The sequence below is a fragment of the Salvelinus sp. IW2-2015 genome, unplaced genomic scaffold (genome assembly GCF_002910315.2).
Source record: "Salvelinus sp. IW2-2015 unplaced genomic scaffold, ASM291031v2 Un_scaffold2286, whole genome shotgun sequence".
Classification (NCBI taxonomy): Eukaryota; Metazoa; Chordata; class Actinopteri; order Salmoniformes; family Salmonidae; genus Salvelinus; species Salvelinus sp. IW2-2015.
The window spans coordinates 60,582-76,258 of record NW_019943612.1 but is presented as its reverse complement, the minus strand read 5'-3'; the positions used below and the strand labels follow the sequence as shown (position 1 = coordinate 76,258).

Here is a 15,677-nt window from a genome sequence, read left to right as displayed (position 1 = left end):
CTTATTACTACCCGCAGAGAGCATCAGGCCTATCTTATTGGTACACCAGAGACATCAGGCCTATCTTATTGGTACCAGCAGAGAGCATCAGGCCTATCGCCTTATATCTTGGTACCAGCAGAGAGCATCAGGCCTATCTTATTGGTACCAGCAGGAGAGGCATCGAGCCTATCGTATTGGTACAGCAGAGCAGCATCAGGCTATGCCTATCGTATTGGTACCGAGCCAGAAGGCATCCAGGCCTATAGTATTTGGTACGCAGCAGAGAGCATCAGGCCTATCGTATTGGTACCAGCAGAGAGCATCAGGCCTATCGTATTCGGTAGCAGCAGAGAGCATCAGGCCTATCCCGTATTGGTACCAGCAGAGAGCATCAGGCCTAATAGGCCTATCGTATTGGTACCAGCAGAGAGCAATCAGGCCTATCGTATTGGTACCAGGAGAAGCAGCATTCAGGGCCTATCGTATTGTTACCAGCAGAGAGCATCAGCTATAGCCTATCTTATTGGTACCAGCAGAGAGCATCAGGCCTATCGTATTGGTACCAGCAGAGAGGCATCAGGCTATCGTATTGGTCCAGCAGAGAGCATCAGGCCTAATCTTATTGGTACGCAGCAGAGCATCAGCCTATAGCCTATCGTATTACTACCAGCAGAGAGCATCAGGCCTATCGTATTGGTACCAGCAGAGCGCATCAGGCCTATCTTATTGGGTACTCGCAGAGCATCAGGCTATCGTATTGGTACCAGCAGAGAGCAATCAGGCCTATCCTTTATTGGTACCAGCAGAGAGCATCAGGCCTATCTTATTGGTAGCAGCCAAGAGCATCAGGCTATCTTATTGGTACCAGCAGAGAGCCATCAGGCCTATCTTATTGGTACCAGCAAGAGAGCATCAGGCCTATGCCTATTCTTATGGTACCAGACAAGAGCATCAGGCCTATAGCCTATCGTAATTGGTACCAGCAGAGCGCATCAGGCCTATCGTATTGGTACAGCAGAGAGCATCAGGCCTATAGCCTATCTTATTGGTACCAGCAGAGAGCATATCAGGCCTAATCGTATTGGTACCAGCAGAGAGCATCAGGCCTATCTTATTGGTACCAGAGCAGAGCATCAGGCCTATCGTATTGGTACCAGCAAGAGCATCAGGCCTTAGTATCTTATTGGTACCAGCAGACAGCATCAGGCCTCTTATTGGTACCAGCAGAGAGCATCAGGCCTATCTATTTGGTACCAGAGACAGCATCAGGCTCTTATTGGTACCAGCAGACAGCATCAGGCCTCTTATTGGTACAGCAGACAGCATCAGGCTCTTATTGGTACCAAGCAGAGAGCATCAGGCCTATCTTATTGGTACCAGCAGAGAGCATCAGGCCTATCTTATTGGTACCAGCAGAGAGCATCAGGCCTATCTATTGGTACCAGCAGAGAGCATCAGGCCTATCTTATGTACAGCCAAGAGAGCATCAGGCCTATCGTATTGGTACCAGCAGAGAGCATCAGGCCTATAGCTATCGTATTGGTACCAGCAAGAGAGCATCAGGCTATTATTGGTACCAGCAGAGCATCAGGCCTATCTTATTGGTACAGCAGAGAGCATCAGGCCTATCTTATTGGTACCAGCAGAGAGCATCATGCCTATCTTCTAGGTACCAGCAGAGCATCAGGCCTATCTTATTGGTACACAGAGAGCATCAGGCTATCTTATTGGTACCAGCAGAGAGCATCAGGCCTATAGCCTATCTTATTGGTACCAGCAGAGAGCATCAGGCCTATCGTATGGTACCAGCAGAGCATCAGGCCTATCGTATTGGTACGCAGAGAGCATCAGGCCTATCTTATTGGTACCAGGCAGAGAGCATCAGGCTATAGCCTATCGTATTGGTACCAGCAGAGAGATCAGGGCCTATCGTATTGGTACGCAGCAGAGAGCATCAGCCTATCGTATGGTACCATGCAGAGAGCATCAGGCCTATCGTATTGGTACCAGCAGAGAGCATCAGGCCTATCGTATTGGTACCAGAGAGAGCATCAGGCCTATCGTATTGGTACCAGCAGAGAGCATCAGGCCTATCGTATTGGTACCAGCAGAGAGCATCAGGCCTATCGTATTGGTACCAGCAGAGGAAGCATCAGGCTATAGGCCTATCGTATTGGTACCAGCAGAGAGCATCAGGCTATGCGTATTGGTACCAGCAGAGAGCATCAGGCCTATCGTATTGGTACCAGCAGAGAGCATCAGGGCCTATCGTACTTGGTACCAGCAGAGAGCATCAGGCCTATCGTATTGGTACCAGCAGAGAGCATCAGGCCTATCGTATTGGTAACGCAGAGAGGTCATAAGGCTATCGTATTGGTACGCGCAGAGAGTCAGGCCTATCTTATTGGTACCAGCAGAGAGCATCAGGGCCTATCTTATGGTACCGCGAGACATAGCTATTATGGCAGAGAGGCATCAGGCCTATCGTATTGGTACGCAGCAGAGAGCATAGGCTATCGTATTGGGTACCAGCGAGAGCCATCAGGCTATCGTTTGGTACCAAGCAGAAAGCTCAGGCTTATCGTATTGTACAGCAGAGAGCATCAGGCCTATCGTATTGGTACAGCAGAATAGGCTATGTATTGGTAAGCAGTGGTACTGACCTATTCACTATTGTTGTGGCACTCTTGTTTTTGGACACAAATTTCTCCTCCACTTGAGATGGACGTCATATTATTTTGTGTCTCTCCCTTCTCATTGGTCTATTATAATGGCACATAGTGTTCTCTCCTTCTCATTGGTCTATTTTTTTGGACAAAGCAGGCTCCCTTCTCATTGGTCTATTATTATGGACAACAGTCTCTCCCTTCTCATTGGTCTATTATATGGACAACAGTCTCCCTTTCTCATTGGTCTTATTATATGGACAACAGTCCTCCTCTTTCTCATTGTCTATTATATGGACAACAGTCTCCCCTTCTCATTGGTCTATTATATGGACAACAGTCTCCTTTCATTGGTCTATTATTGGACAACATTGGTTGTATTGGTTGTTTGTCAGTGTCAGAGTAGGTTACCTGTAATTTATTGTATCAAAATATTCTGCTAATGTCTCAGTCAAAGTGTAGTAAAATTGCATGAAATGTGTTTATCCTGTATCTGATAATAAGAACTATATATTTAAAATAGAACTTTAAAATTTTGTCATCGCTTCTCGCTACGAAACACGCGTTACCTCAGGATCACGTTCTCAAATCTCCCTCTCAAAAGTTCTGGTCCTGGCAGGCGATGGCGGTGTGTGTGTACTGATATTCCTGTCCTGGCAGGTGATGGCGGTGTGTGTGTACCTGATATTCCTGTTCCTGGCAGGCGATTGGCGGTTGTTGTGTGTACCTGACATTCCTGTCCTGGCAGGCGATGGCGGTGTGTGTGTACCTGATATTCCTGTCCTGGCAGGCGATGTGTACCTGATTAGCTGTCCTGGCAGGCGATGGCGGTGTGTGTGTACTGATATTCCTGTCCTGGCAGGCGATGGCGGTGTGTTGTGTACCTGATATTCCTGTCCTGCAGCGATGGCGGTGTGTGTGTACCTGATATTCCTGTCCTGGAGGCGATGGCGGTGTGTGTGTACCTGATATTCTGTCCTGGCAGGCGATGGCGGTGTGTGTGTACCTGATATTCCTGTCTGGCAGGCGATGGCGGTGTGTGTGTACCTGATATTCCTGTCCTGGCAGGCGATGGCGGTGTGAGTGGTCCTGATATTCCTGTCCTGGCAGGCGATGGCGGTGTGTGTGTACCTGATATTCCTGTCCTGGCAGGCGATGGCGGTGTGTGTGTGCCTGATATTCCTGTCCTGCAGGCGATGGCGGTGTGTGTGTACCTGATATTCCTGTCCTGGCAGGCGATGGCGGTGTGTGTGTACCTGATATTCCTGTCCTGGCAGGCGATGGCGGTGTGAGTGTACCCTGATATTCTGTCCTGGCAGGCGATGGCGGTGTGTGTGTGAGTAGCGTCCAGGTCCATATCATACAAAGTGGTCTTTCTACTACTGGTGACTACGGGCAAAGTTCAGCCCCTCCGAAGACTGGAGGAGACAGAGAGGGAGGGAGACAGAAGAGGGGAGGGAGGGTCAGAGAGGGAGGGACAGAGAGGGAGGGAGAGAGACCAGAGGTGGTTTAATGCTGCAATTCAAACTGAATGCATTTTTATACATTTTATTTGAACCATTCAGACTTATATTATATAGAGAGGATTTTATATAGAGAGGTACATAAGAGATATATATAATTAGAGAGGGTAATAGTAGAGGTATATATTATATAGAGAGGGTAAATAGAGAGGATATTATATAGAGAGGGTAAATAGAGAGGGTATATATTATATAGAGAGGGTAATAGAGAGGTATATATTATAGAGAGGGTATTAGAGAGGGTATATATATATGAGAGGGTAAATAGAGAGGGTTATATATTATATAGAAGAGGGTCAAGTTAGAGAGGGTAATATATTATATAGAGAGGGTCAATAGAGAGGGTATATATTATATGATGAGGGTCAATAGAGAGGGTATATATTTATAGAGGGGTCAATAGAGAGGGTAATATATATAGAGGGGAGATCAATAGAGAGGGTATATATTATATAGAGAGGGTAGAGGGACAATAGAGAGGGTATATATTAATAGAGAGGGTAGGGTCAATAGAGAGGGTATATATTATATTAGAGAGGGTAGAGGGTAATAGAGAGGGTATATATTATATAGAGAGAGGTAGAGGGTCATAGAGAGGGGTATATATATATATAAGAGAAGGGTAGAGGGTAATAGAGAGGGTATAGATTATATAGAGAGGGTAGAGGGTTAAATGGAGAGGGTATATATTATATAGAGAGGGTAGAGGGTAAATAGAGAGGTATATATTATATGAGAGGGTAGAGGTAATAGAGAGGGCATATATTATATAGAGAGGGTAAGAGGGTAAATAGAGGGGACATATATTATATAGAGATAGAGGGTAAATGAGAGGGTATATATTATATAGAGAGGTTAGAGGGTAATAGAAAGTTCACCTGTTCAGCGGTGGCGAAGTAGATACTCTTATCAGCACCACAGCTCACCATGAGGACCTCTGGGCTGAACACTACAAACACAGAAAACGGGCCGACAAACACCTAGTTAGAGGTCTCTTTCCCCAGCCTCCCCCCCATAATATCATGCAAGTTGTCGGTTTGGGTTTTGTCTCCTTCTCTACGGTGTGTGTGTGTGTGTTCTCCGTGTGGTGTCTCCGTGTGGTGTGTGTGTGTGTGTGTCCTCGGTGTGGTGGTGTGTGTTGTGTGTCCTCCGTGTGTTTGTGTGTGTGTGTGTGTGCGTGTGTCTCCGTGTGTGTGTGTTGTGTGTGTGTCCTCCGTGTGTGTGTGTGTGTGTGTGTCCTCCGTTGTGTGTGGTGGCTGTGGTGTGTTGTGTCGTGGTTCTCCGTGTGTGTGTGTGTGTGTGTGTCCTCCGGTGTGTGTGTGTGTGTGGTGTCATGTGTTCTCCGTGTGTGTGTGTGTGTGTGTTCTCTCCGTGTGTGTTGTTGTGTTGTGTGTGTGTGTGTGTGTGTGTGGTGTGTGTGTGGGTTACCAGTGACTTGATAGCGGTTGTGAGGCAGAGTGGTCATAGACGGTCTGCTCCAGACTGTAGCTCCTCTCCATGTTGAAGATGTGGATCAGACCGGTCTCGACTGGCCGATGCCAGCAGGTGAAGACCTGAACACAAACACGTTCACCGTAAAAAACACAGACCACCTTTCCATCCACTGTCCATACCGTATACAAACAAACAAACAATATGACAGCTGTGATGGAAACAGGAAGTGTCGGTACAATTGTATAAATGCAGACAGATGTTTGTTAGACAGCGCAGGATCTTTGGTGTCTGTAAAAATCGATTACGCGGGAAATGGCGGTGGAAACGCATTTATGACGTCAGATATTGATCAGGAAACCAAGCCGTTTATTTAGTGGATCGTTATGGTGTGTGGTCCGTCCCACTACCATCAGGAAACGCATGGCGTTTATTATGATGATACGGTGTGTGCGTTCCCACGTTACCAATCAGGAAAACCATGCCGTTATTAGTGATGATATGGTGTGTGGTCGTCCCACTACCAATAGGAAACCATGCCGTTTATTAGTGATGATACGGTGTGTGTCGTCCCACTACCAACTCAGGAAACCATGCGTTTATAGTGATGATACGGCTGTTGGTCGTCCCCTACCATAGGAACCAATCGTTTATTAGTGAGATCGTGTGTGGTCGTCCACTATCCAATAGAAACGCATGCGTTTATTAGTGATGATACGGTGTGTGGTCGTCCGCACTACCAATCAGGAAACCATGCCGTTTTATTAGTGATGATATGGTGTGTGGTCGTTCCCACTACCAATCAGGAAACCATGCCGTTTATTATTGATGATACGTGTGTGTGTCGTCCCACTACCATCAGGAAACCATGCCGTTTATTAGTGATGATACGGTGTGTGTCGTCCACTACCAATCAGGAAACCATGCCGTTTATTAGTTGATGATTACGGTGTGTGGTCGTCCCACTACCAATCAGGAAACCATGCCGTTTATTAGGCTTGATTAAATACATTGATGAACTTCACAGGACTGTGATCTTGATGCCCTTCCCAATAAATAGAGGGTCTTATCCTGGTGACACGATGCTCGACTGCCGTTTGACAAATATTCTCCCTTTTATCCATAATTGTCATAATGTAGACTGGGCTACCAGCACTGTATCTGTGAGCGGTTGGGCTAGAGACCATAAATGAGAATCAATCCCATTTGTTTATAAAGTCCTTCTTACATCAGCTGATATCTCAAAGTGCTGTACAGAAACCCAGCCTAAACCCCCAAACAGCAGCAATGCAGTGGTAGAAACACGAAGAAGAATTCTAAACTAAGGGACCAGCTAAGCTAGTCATCAATGACGCTGTTTATTTTCTAAAGCATTACTTGTCCTAACCTGGGTATCTTCAACCTTGAGGTAGTCAGGGGAAAAAACTCCTGGTCTTCCGGGGTCAGAACCCGCCCCGTCTCCGTAGGGTCAGAATTCGCCCCCCCCCCCCCGGGTCAGAACCCCGCCCGTCTCTCGGACCCCGCCCCCCGGGGTCAGAACCCGCCCACGTCTCCCCCGGTCAGGACCCCCCCGTCTCCGGACCCGCCCCCCCGGGGTCAGAACCCCGCCCCCGTCTCCCGGGTCAGGACCCCCGTCTCCGGATCGTGTCCTCCCCCACGTACACAATCCTCAACAGATCCTGGACCGGCACACAGACGGACAGAACAGATAAAACCACTATGTGTGGGTAGTCATTTGTAAACCAAGACTCAGAATGAACAATGCCGTGACATTGGCAGGTTGGACGGGGGTCCTGGCCGGTTGCATTGAGACTCACGTGGCTGTAGACATTGCGCAGGTAGCCGGTTCCCTGCACCAGTCCCGGGTCGCTGTGCCACAGCCGGATGGTGTTGTCTGAAGAGCAGGTGAGGAAAGATCCAGGAGGCAGACAGGAACGGGACAGATCCATGTCAGGGTATGTCTAAATTTAAAATAAACGAAAAAGTAATATGCTAGGAAAGTGATGCGMCATTTTCCAGGAAGTAGCCTTGCATTTTAGAACTTTTGTAAAAATGGGCAGAAACATAGCGCAATTCCAAATAAAATAAAAGTGTATTTGTCACATGCGTCAAATACAACAGGTGTAGTAGACCTTACAGTGAATTGCTTACTTACAGGCTCTAACCAATAGTGCAAAAAGGTATTAGGTGAACAATAGCTAAGTAAAGAAATAAAACAGTAAAAAGACAGGCTATATACAGTAGCGTGGCTATATACAGTAGAGAGGCTATATACAGTAGAGAGGCTACAATTGTCTCCATCCATCCATATGATACAGAAAATGCCTGAGTCTCAACAACAAAGACAGCACACACACCTCTAGACTCCAGACACAGCCGCTGTGGTAGAGGGCAGAGTAGACCTTCCCTACATTCTTGATGTCACGGACGTCCCAGACATACACGCTGTGGTCGTTGTACACACAGGTCAGGTGACGGGTTACAGGGTCAAAGGTCAAGGCTAGGGTGTCTGGGTATTCTGCCTTGGGGTCGGCAACAAACAGATGCCTGTAAAGAGTCAGGAGAAAATCAGGGAAGAAAAAACAAAACATTATTCTAATCCAATCTAAAAAAACAGACCAATATCGTCATGCTTCTCYGGTGTCCAGACACTGGGACGACTGTTGTGCTAAGACCCGAAAATGGTCCGAAACATGTGGATCGTAGAATCCGTATGGAAGGTGTCACGCAATTTTGGAGCCTCCGGACGCTTGCAGATGTCAAATTGAGCTCTGTACCCCCATCGCTGTGAACCTCGCAAACGTTTTAACGCCGCCGAGGGCTCCGTATAGCTCCGCATTGACATGATCGGTTGATGGTAGGTGGAGGGCGGGGAGGTCCTGTATAAAACACAAACTCACTTCCTTGACAACTTACTTCACAACTGCCCTGCTCCGCAAAGCGCAAGACGTACGAATGTACGGACTTCTGCAGAGGCCGTATCGCCGTAAATTCTTCACGGTCAATGCAGACGTTGGATTGACCATGCAGCGCTTTTCATTCTTAACTGGCTCCAGGCACTGAAGCATCCACTGTTCATACGACTGAGTGCAAAGCTTCAGTTTCCTGATTCACCTGATCGTCTCTTCCTGTCTGATCTGTAATGAGGAGAATCACTAGGACTAATGTCTCTTCCTGTCTGATCTGTACTGAGGAGTATCACTAGGACTAATGTCTCTTCCTGTCTGATCTGTAATAGGAGGATCACTAGGACTAATGTCTCTTCCTGTCTGATCTGTAATGAGGAGTATCACTAGGACTAATGTCTCTTCCTGTCCTGGTTTCATCTGTAATGAGGAGTATCATACAGGACCTAATGTCTCTTCCTGTCTGATCTGTAATGAGGAGTATCACTAGGACTAATGTCTCTTCCTGTCTGATCTGTAATGAGGAATATCACTAGGAACTTAACTGTCTCTTCCTGTCTGATCTGTAATGAGGAGTATCAATAGGACTAATGTCTCTTCCTGTCTGATCTGTAAGAGGAGTATCACTAGGACTAATGTCTCTTCCTGTCTGATCTGTAATGAGGAGATCACTAGACTAACGTCTCTTCCTGTCGCGTTTCATCTGTAATGAGGAGTATCACTAGACTAATGTCTCTTCCTGTCTGATCTGTAATGAGGAGTATCATAGGACTAATGTCTCTTCCTGTCTGATCTGTAACGAGGAGTATCACTAGGACTAACGTCTCTTCCTGTCTGATCTGTAATGAGGAGAATCACCAGGACTAATGTCTCTCCTGTCTGATCTGTAATGAGGAGAATCACTAGGACTAACGTCTCTTCCTGTCTGATCTGTAATGAGAGAATCACTAGGACTAACGTCTCTTCCTGTCTGATCTGTAATGAGGAGAATCACTAGGACTAATGTCTCTTCCTGTCTGATCTGTAACGAGGAGTATCACTAGGACTAATGTCTCTTCCTGTCTGATCTGTAAACGAGGAGTAACACCTAGGAACTACGTCTCTTCCTGTCTGATCTGTAATGAGGAGTATCACTAGGACTAATGTCTCTTCCTGTCTGATCTGTCAAGCGAGGAGTATCACTAGGACTAATGTCTCTTCCTGTCTGATCTGTAATGAGGAGTATCACTAGGCTAATGTCTCTTCCTGTCTGATCTGTAACGAGGAGTATCACTAGGACTAATGTCTCTTCCTGTCTGATCTGTAATGAGGAGTATCACTAGGACTATAACGTCTCTCTCTGTCTGATCTTGTAATGAGGAGTATCACTAGGACAATGTCTCTTCCTGTCTGATCTGTAATGAGGAGTATCACTAGGACTAATGTCTCTTCCTGTCTGATCTGTAATGAGGAGTATCCACTAGGACTAACGTCTCTTCCTGTCTGCGTTTCCATCTGTAATGAGGAGTATCACTAGGACTAATGTCTCTTCCTGTCTGATCTGTAATGAGGAGTATCACTAGGACTAATGTCTCTTCCTGTCTGATCTGTAATGAGGAGTATCACTAGGACTAATGTCTCTTCCTGTCTGATCTGTAAATGAGGAGTATCACTAGGACTAAATGTCTCTTCCTGTCTGATCTGTAATGAGGAGTATCACTAGGACTAATGTCTCTTCCTGTCTGATCTGTAATGAGGAGTATCACTAGGACTAATGTCTCTTCCTGTCTGATCTGTAATGAGGAGTATCACTAGGACTAATGTCTCTTCCTGTCTGATCTGTAAAGAGTATCACTAGGACTAAATGTCTCTTCCTGTCTGATCTGTAATGAGGAGTATCAGCTAAGGACATAATGCTCTTCTCTGTCGATCTGTAACGAGGAGTATCACTAGGACTAATGTCTCTTCCTGTCTGATTCTGTAATGAGGAGTACACTAGGATAATGTTCTCTTCCTGTCTGATCTGTATCGAGGATATCACTAGGACTAATGTCTCTTCCTGTCTGATCTGTAATGAGGAGTATCACTAGGACTAATGTCTCTTCCTGTCTGATCTGTAATGAGGAGTATCACTAGGACTAATGTCTCTTCCTGTCTGATCTGTAAGAGGAGTATCACTAGGACTAATGTCTCTTCCTGTCTGATTGTAATGAGGAGTATACTAGGACTAATGTCTCTTCCTGTTGATCTGTAATGAGGAGTATCACTAGGACTAATGTCTCTTCCTGTCTGATCTGTAACGAGGAGTATCACTAGGACTAATGTCTCTTCCTGTCTGAATCTGTAATGAGGAGTATCACTAGGACTAATGTCTCTTCCTGTCTGATCTGTAAAATGACGGAGGTATCACTAGGACTAATGTCTCTTCTGTCTGAGTTTCATCTTGTAACGTGTGTCATTTGAGCATCTCTGTCCGTCCCTCTTTTCTGTGTGACACATAAAAATAAACTAAAACAACCGGACATGATGCATGTAATGTCCTGCAACCAAATGAGCAATCAGCAATACTTTACCTGGCTGAAGGCCCTGTGTGATGTCCACTCCCAGGCAGTGTGGCCGGTGCAACGTGGTGATGTAATGAAGGTTCTGGGGGCTGAAGAGTCGGACGGTACCATCTGCACAGCCACAGAGAAGATAAACACTTCATTCACCGACAGACAGCGAGCAAGGTGTCTGGAGAGAGAGAGACAGAGACAGAGAGAGACAGACAGACAGACAGAGACAGAGAGAGAGACACAGAGAGAGAGACACAGAGCGAGAGAGAGTTAAGAGGGTTAAGACAGCGATTCCCAAAATAGGGTCGCAACCCCATGTGGGGTCGCCTGATATGAAAATGGGGTCGTGGGAGTTTCCAAAATCCGGGGAAAAGCACAAATCACAGGAAGTATTCAAGATCCCATCCCCTTTCCCCCATGTTTTTACGTTACAGCCTTAGTCTAAAATGGATTACATTATTGTTCCCCCTCATCTACACACAATATCCAATAATGAAAGCAAAAACAGGTTTAGACATTTTTTGCTAATTTATTTTAAAAAATTACAGAAATACCTTATTTACATAAGTATTCAGACCCTTTGCTATGAGAATCTAAATTTAGCTCAGGTGCATCCTGTTTCCATTGATCATCCTTGAGATGTTTCTACAACTTGATTGGAGTCCACCTGTGGTAAATTCAATTGATTGGACATGATTGGAAAGGCACACACCTGTCTATATATAAAGGTCCCACAGTTGACAGTGCATGTCAGAGCAAAACCAAGCCATGAGGTCGAAGGAATTGTCCATTATATTCTCTGAATGCCAAGCGTCACATCTGAAGGAAACCTGGCACCATCCCTACGGTGAAGCATGGTGGTGGCAGCATCATGCTGTGGGGGATGTTTTTCAGCGGCAGGGACTGGGAGACTAGTCAGGATCGAGGGAAAGATGAACGGAGAAAAGTACAGAGAGATCCTTGACKAAGTCCTGAGCGCTCAAAAACCTGTTTTTGCTTCGTCATTATGGGATATTACGTGTAGATTGAYGAGGGGTAAAACAATTTAATCCATTTTAGAATAAGGCTGTAAYGTAAGAAGTCAATGGGTCTGAATACTTTAGGAATGCACTGTATGTATGCCTGTATATAATCTTCGTATCTCTAAATCATTGTAATGTGGTTAAAATTAATCTAAATGATAATAAATTCAAATCTAAAAAAGATCAAATTCAACAGAGCTTTTAGATCATGAGCTATGAAAACACACTACAGCAGAGACTGATATTAACCTTAATCTAAATGATAATAAATTCAAACTCTTAGATCATGGGAAAAGCTATGAAACCTGAACACTACAGCAGAGACTGATATTACCGGCCACAATTGCTAACGGTGAAATCTGTGTGGAGGCAGAGACACAGAAACACACATCAGCACCTTTAATCAGAGAACGCTGCTAAACAACGTATTGCTAGCAATCAAGAGGAAAACGGACTGAACGAACCAAACATTACCCAGCTTACGCTCTCAAAATAGATGAACGTTTGTTGCGAGGGCTGAGATGCCAAACGCATTGATTTATGTTCTCTCTACATGTCGGGGGGCGAGGCTTGGGGTTTGATTGGGAGGACGGGTTGGTTAAAATGTTTTCGCATTAAGGAGGAAGGAAGTGTTGTCCTTACCAAGCATGCAGGAGAAATACAAAAAACATTCTACAGATGTGTGACCGAATCAGGTGGATTGAGAGTAAAGAATTTTTAAAAGCGAACCGTGCCACATTCCTCGGCTGTTCAGAAAACAGCATCAGAAAGTGTCCGACACGAGTGACGACTGTTCACCACCGACGCTTGGCAGAGCACTTCGGGACCTACTTCCCAAATCCGCTTGACTGTGATCCTGGCTCAGTTGACATGCAAAGTGAAATCCAACAGCTGATTGAGCTGACACGTGACCCAAATGCTGCAGACAACGCATTCACGGGTCACCAGGGACGAGTTTAGGTTCCTAGATCAAAGGGGACACCCTGCCGTCTCCCCCTCTGAGCATTAAAGCCGCATTCAAACAACTGGAAACGGGGGGGGGATGAGCTCTGACCGGGAAAATCTATTTAAACCGATCGTCCAACCTGGGAACTCTGGCCTCTTTCTAGGCTCTGACTTTCTGCCCTGAAGATCACTGGATGTCATGATTTGACCTCGTATTTTTCAGTTTCCAAGTTGTTCTTGAAAGCACCATAAAACTCATGGTACCCTTCTCCAGCTCTGATCTGTGTGAGCTGGATTCTCGTCTGCATTGAAAACCAAATATCCAACCAGGTTAGATGTGACAGCAGAGACGAGGGTCTGCTGCCACTGTTGACCACGCCTCCTAGACTTTGAGACGCAACACACATCAAGCCACACCCATCTCATTAGTGGTGGTGAGATAATGTCTCTTATGTCAGACTCATTTGACTGGCATCATAGTCTCACATGAAAAGTTGTGATGGTGAGTTGAGAAGACAATCATAATACTGTTGTAATGTTTTTTTTAATTGACTGCCATAGCCCCCCCCAAAACAAGTTAACATTGGATGTTCGTTTTTTTTTTCTCTCACATGGTTGGGGTTGCGAGAATTTCAGATATCAAAATAGGGACAGAAAGAGGGTCAGGGGTTAGGTAGGGTCAGGGGTTAGGTAGGGTCAGGGGTTAGGTAGGGTCAGGGGTTAGGTAGGGTCAGGGGTTAGGTAGGGTCAGGGGTTAGGTAGGGTCAGGGTTAGGTAGGTCAGGGTTAGGTAGCGTCAGGGTTTAAGGTAGGGTCAGGGGTTAGGTAGGGTCAGGGGTTAGGTAGGGTCAGGGGTTAGGTAGGGTCAGGGGTTGTAGGTCGGGTTGTGCGGGTCAGGGGTTAGGTCGGTCAGGGGTTTAGGTCGGGTCATACTGACCTTGAGGTCCACCCAGGCATCCAACATCCTCCTGCTGTTGAACTGACACAGCAGGCCAGAGAAGTGATGCAATAGGTGCTGCTGGCCTGTGCCCGCCCACACGACAGCCACAGAACATGCTGTTCCTCTGATCCCCTAGCAATCCCGACGGCCAATCAGAGGCACCGTGCTGTTCACCTGGGGGAGAGCCATAGTAAACATCCAGAATCAAACCCATTACTCAGACGCACTTGGATGGAGAACAAACAATATTGGCATATAAAATAATATATAAAATAAACTTAATAATAATAACATGTCCTGACCCGTCTCTCTTTAGAGGCGTCGAGGTACCAAGAACTTGACGTGTCGGTTTCCTGCCGTGACGAAGTAGCTGTTGTCTTCAGAGAACGAGACAGACAGAACTCTGCTAGACACCTTGTTGGACGCTATCACCGTCCCTTCTACAAAACACACACAGGACAAGAGGGTTTACAAAATCAGATATATTTTTTTCAGTTTCACAGAGCTCGGGTTATTTTAAAGTAACACAGGGATTTTGCGGCCTCTAGTGGACGGCTTTGACCAGACTGCTGTCAGAACAGATAACGGATGTTGTTTTGATGATGTTGTTGTTGTGCAGAACGTTTGGACTTACATTACTCAGTCAGTCTGGACATAAAAGTACAGGCTCTGGGATTTCCTGCCCCTTCCCAAGCAGCCACGCCATGACCCCTAACCCCAGTACTATCCTCCAGAACTGAAAGTCACAGCCATGACCCAAACCCCAGTACTATCCTCCAGACTGAAGTCACAGCCATGACCCCTAACCCCAGTACTATCCTCCAGACTGAAGTCACAGCCATGACCCAAACCCCAGTACTATCCTCCAGGCTGAAGTCACAGCCATGACCCCAAACCCCAGTACTATCCTCCAGACTGAAGTCACAGCCATGACCCCAAACCCCAGTACTATCCTCCAGACTGAAGTCCACAGCCATGACCCCAAACCCCAGTACTGTCCTCCAGACTGAAGTCACAGCCATGCCCCTAACCCCAGTACTATCCTCCAGACTGAAGCCACAGCCACAGCCATGACCCCTAACCCCAGTACTATCCTCCAGACTGAAGTCACAGCCATGACCCCTAACCCAGTACTGTCCTCCAGACTGAAGCCACAGCCATGACCCCAACCCCAGTACTGTCCTCCAGACTGAAGTCACAGCCATGACCCCAAACTCCAGTACTATCCTCCAGACTGAAGTCACAGCCATGACCCAAACCCCAGTACTATCCTCCAGCTGAAGTCACAGCCATGACCCCAAACCCCAGTACTGTCCTCAGACTGAAGTCACAGCATGACCCTAACCCCAGTACTGTCCTCCAGACTGAAGCCACAGCCAAGCATGACCCCTAACCCAGTACTTCCTCCAGACTGAAGCCACAGCCACAGCCATGACCCCTAACCCCAGTACTTATCCTCCAGACTGAAGCCACAGCCACAGCCATGACCCCTAACCCCAGTACTATCCTCCAGACTGAAGTCACAGCCATGACCCCTAACCCAGTACTGTCCTCCAGACTGAAGCCACAGCCATGACCCCAAACCCCAGTACTGTCCTCCAGACTGAGTCACAGCCATGACCCCTAACCCCAGTACTGTCCTCCAGACTGAAGTCACAGCCATGACCCCTAACCCCAGTACTGTCCTCCAGACTGAAGCCACAGCCATGAGCCCCTGAACCCCAGTATG

At 46.6% G+C, this 15,677-nt stretch overlaps 1 protein-coding gene across 1 annotated transcript in view; it reads right to left on the bottom strand.

Moving 5' to 3' along the window:
• Nucleotides 1–15,677, bottom strand: part of wdr62 (WD repeat domain 62) — a 64,389-nt gene that overhangs the window by 35,162 nt on the left and 13,550 nt on the right. The window contains 17 exon segments of the mRNA XM_070440177.1: nucleotides 3,947–4,030; nucleotides 4,032–4,066; nucleotides 5,050–5,120; nucleotides 5,607–5,688; nucleotides 5,690–5,724; nucleotides 6,070–6,122; nucleotides 7,232–7,281; nucleotides 7,420–7,563; nucleotides 7,960–8,124; nucleotides 11,035–11,175; nucleotides 11,178–11,216; nucleotides 13,940–14,007; nucleotides 14,010–14,051; nucleotides 14,054–14,092; nucleotides 14,095–14,122; nucleotides 14,251–14,280; nucleotides 14,282–14,385. Of these exon segments, the coding sequence (XP_070296278.1) occupies nucleotides 3,947–4,030; nucleotides 4,032–4,066; nucleotides 5,050–5,120; nucleotides 5,607–5,688; nucleotides 5,690–5,724; nucleotides 6,070–6,122; nucleotides 7,232–7,281; nucleotides 7,420–7,563; nucleotides 7,960–8,124; nucleotides 11,035–11,175; nucleotides 11,178–11,216; nucleotides 13,940–14,007; nucleotides 14,010–14,051; nucleotides 14,054–14,092; nucleotides 14,095–14,122; nucleotides 14,251–14,280; nucleotides 14,282–14,385 (1,210 nt within the window).